Source organism: Triticum dicoccoides, chromosome 6A (assembly GCF_002162155.2).
Source record: "Triticum dicoccoides isolate Atlit2015 ecotype Zavitan chromosome 6A, WEW_v2.0, whole genome shotgun sequence".
Classification (NCBI taxonomy): domain Eukaryota; kingdom Viridiplantae; phylum Streptophyta; class Magnoliopsida; order Poales; family Poaceae; genus Triticum; species Triticum dicoccoides.
The window spans coordinates 430902915-430906277 of record NC_041390.1 but is presented as its reverse complement, the minus strand read 5'-3'; the positions used below and the strand labels follow the sequence as shown (position 1 = coordinate 430906277).

Here is a 3363-nt window from a genome sequence, read left to right as displayed (position 1 = left end):
CGAGTAATTTGGAACGGAGGGAGTACCAGCTAATGTAAGGGGCGACTGGCAAGGTAGCAGGCAACCACAATTTCCAATTTTGCAACTTTCACCTAAAATGCACACAGGCAATAGCAAACAGCCCCCATATAAGAATCATTGCCGCTAGGCAAATTTGGATGGTGCTCTTCAACTTGCATTTGGTGAAAACAAATATTATGTGTAGTATTAAAGAACAGAGACAATGAAACTAGACAAGCGCAGAGACAAAGAGGTTATAATGCCATGTGTATCACTGACTAGTGATACTAACTTACATTGTCAAAATACAATTGCTCAAAATGTCCACAATATCCATACATATGCCACAAGTTCTTTTGAGGGGTTGGGGGGTTGAGGATGTATTGTGAAAGCAAAATGATGCATTGCTATTAGCGGGAATAATGTATTGCATATGTGTACTGAGTTGCAAAGTAAGCAATGATCATCCGCACACCACTCCACATATAATATGACCTTTCAGCTATTCTGGTGAAGAAACCAACTCAACGTCCCTGGAGGATGGATCATCGTCTTCATATTCAGATATATCATCACCAGTGCTAATTATATCTGTGTTGCTTGCCTGCCTAACAAACTGACCCCGCACCCTCGGCCTTGTTTCAGCAACTTTCTTCCGATTAACATACCTCACCTTCTTGTCAAAACAGCGGTCCTTCCTTTTCTGCCTGAATTTTGCAAGTGCTGCAGCCCTCCTGCCAGATCGACTATGTCTTTCCTCGGGAATTGGTGTGCTTGATACCGACGACCACACATTCCGCGTTGACAAATGACTTGAATGCACATTCATACCAGCAGGACTATACTGATACGATTGCATCGATGCACCATGGGATTGGTGATAAACATTGTATTGATGGAGCATTCTTGGTGGCGTATGAGCTTGAGCAGTGTTTATGTTTCCTTGGAAACTTTGAACTGAATGAAGTGCCATGCCATGCTCTACCATCCCTGGATAATAAAATGGGTAATGATACACAGGAGGGTTTCCTGAAACATCTTGTTGGCCCTCATTCCTTTGCTCCAGATGCAAGTTAGAGGAAGAAAAGCACACCAAAGGATACTGCATAGGCGTCTCAAAAGCTTCTTCATCCTGAATATTTATACTACTATTAGTGTCGATTCTGTCGGTCGCACCAGAGAAATTACCCTGGTGATCCATAACATCTATCTGATTACCCTCTCTCTGTAGTTCATTATCCAATGGGTTGTTTGCTGGAGTGCTTGATTTAACATATGCTAGAAATGCAGATGACTCAGCTATCCTCAAATTAGTCTTTATTGGGCGTGAAAACATTCCTCCTGGAGATGCTGGTAAAAAGATAAGCTTTAGAAACCGGCTGAGAACTATGAATGAGTAGGTAGCATGAGAGGGGACAAAACAAAAACAGCTGAAGAGAAAAACAAAGGTCAGACTGAAGACACTTACATGCTTTATCATCATCTTCCGCAATGCTAGGTAAATTTTCCCATTGGTCTGTTTTGGGGGGGTCCACAGCAGGAGACTGGGGATGATAAGAAAAGCAAGGGTTTAATAAGTAACTTAATGCACAGCAATGAGCATCTCATCATTGTACAGCATATGTGGTAAAAAGCACATATTTGCGGCAACATAAATTTTGGAAGACACTACAGAGAAAGAAAGAGAAAACCAATCATCGGACACTTGTAGAACTTCCTACATACAGATAAATTAGTTGATTACCTCGTATTCATGTTGACTCGAGGTATTTGTTTCATGATTTCTATTTCCTTTCGGCTTATCATCTGTCTCGTCCGAAAGGAGTGTGGTGCTATTGGTATTGGCATCACTAGGTTCCGACAGCACCAACTCAAGATTGTCAATGAAGAAGTTTTTCTCGGCCAAACCAAGCTGCCAACACCAATATTCAATTTAGGAACAATTCATAAACAGTACAGCAATGACCGCAGGCAGACCAGCTTAGAGCATTCTTTTAAAAACTACTAGTGAAGGTGAAAAAACAGATTGTGATTTACCATCCGTCTCCTTCGCCACACATGGGTCCAGAGATTCAACAGCTCATTCATGCGAAGCGGCTTGACCAGGTACTCTGCTGCCCCGAGCCGCAAGCACTTGACAACAACAGAAACCTCGTCTCTGTTGGACATCACTGCGTAATTGCATCCGTACGATATCATTACTACAAGCATGGCACAGGAATTGGACAGAACTATGGGAACTGGATGACAGCTTACTGATGATGGGGATGTGGCGCAGTTCCTTGTTCCTGCCAATGTACTTGAGCATCTTGAAGCACTTGGAGACTGGCAGGTCGACCTCGGCCAGGATGATGTCTATCTCAGCGCCCTCGCAGTTGAGCATGTTGATCACCTGCCGTGGAGACTTGGCGCAGGTTACTGAAAAAATAAAGCAGCACCACCGAGCACCAGAGACATCATTAGAAGACAACATGGCGATACTAGTTGTACTAGTAATAATAAGGCCAACGGCAAGCAGCAAACACATGATTAACAACAAGCCTAAGGTGAATTGACCTTGGTAGGAGCAGTTGCAGAGGAGGCGAAGCACATCCCGTGAGCTGTCGGGGTCGCTGTCGCAGAGGAGGATCCTCACCTTGCTCCGGTCCACGAACGGCTGCCCTCCGCCTACCCCGGCGCCGCTGCCGCCAGCGCGACCCCCCTCGCCGGCGCCCACCATACCCAAGCCCCAGGCAGCCACCTGTGCGCAATCAGCAGAGACTTCCCACGGGCGCGTTACGAGGAATCAGCAGAGCCCGCAGCCAGAGGAGGAGCAGACGAAGGAGGACGAGGCGGCTGTTGGATCTGCGGACGTCTCCTCCTCCATGTATGCGGCAGCTGGTACCCCCAATCAACTCGGCTCCCGGCGAGCTCCTGTGGCCGGATGATGATGGGTTGCGGCCGGTTCAGCAGTGACCTGTGCTAGGAACGGCGGCCGCGCCCGGCGGCGGCTGCCTCCGCTCGTCGCAGTCCGCCCCGCTCCATTGTCTGGTGGTATGCTAAAACTATTCGGGGCGGTGGCTGGTCTGCGACGGTGGGATGTCCACTCTGAGATATTTCCGTCGCCTTTTTTCCTCGCTTTTCACTATGGGGTGGGGGCGACACGCGGCCCGCCCGGCTCCGCAGGGGCAAAAGCCAAACCACGCCGGCGGGTTAGAATAGATAGTAAACCGAGCCGCTCGGCGGGTCACGGCTCCGGGCTGAGCCGGGAGCCGCAGCGCGCGCGATCTCGGCCGTGCGCGGTGGGGCCGCGTGTCGCGCCGTGGCGACACGAGCGGCCGCCGTGAGAGCGACGGCGGCTGAGGCTCGAGCCTACGGGAGAGA

The 3363-nt window shown here is 49.0% G+C and overlaps 1 protein-coding gene across 1 annotated transcript; it reads right to left on the bottom strand.

Moving 5' to 3' along the window:
• Window positions 1-230: 230 nt before the first annotated feature.
• LOC119317131 (two-component response regulator-like PRR1) lies at window positions 231-3095 on the bottom strand. Its single transcript, XM_037591532.1, has 6 exons — window positions 2557-3095; window positions 2257-2418; window positions 2038-2171; window positions 1745-1912; window positions 1469-1544; window positions 231-1350 (listed from the first exon to the last, which is right to left on the bottom strand). The coding sequence occupies exons 1-6, from the start codon at window positions 2717-2719 to the stop codon at window positions 503-505; spliced, it is 1551 nt and encodes a 516-aa protein (XP_037447429.1). The 5' UTR covers window positions 2720-3095; the 3' UTR covers window positions 231-502.
• Window positions 3096-3363: the final 268 nt, after the last annotated feature.

Coding starts and splice junctions, on each gene's coding strand:
- LOC119317131 (XM_037591532.1), bottom strand. CDS start 2,719: ATGGTGGGCGCCGGCGAGGGGGGTCGCGCTGGCGGCAGCGGCGCCGGG. Junction 2,419..2,556: donor CTGCAACTGCTCCTACCAAG/GTCAATTCACCT, acceptor TTATTTTTTCAG/TAACCTGCGCCAAGTCTCCA. Junction 1,913..2,037: donor TGTGGCGAAGGAGACGGATG/GTAAATCACAAT, acceptor TGGTGTTGGCAG/CTTGGTTTGGCCGAGAAAAA.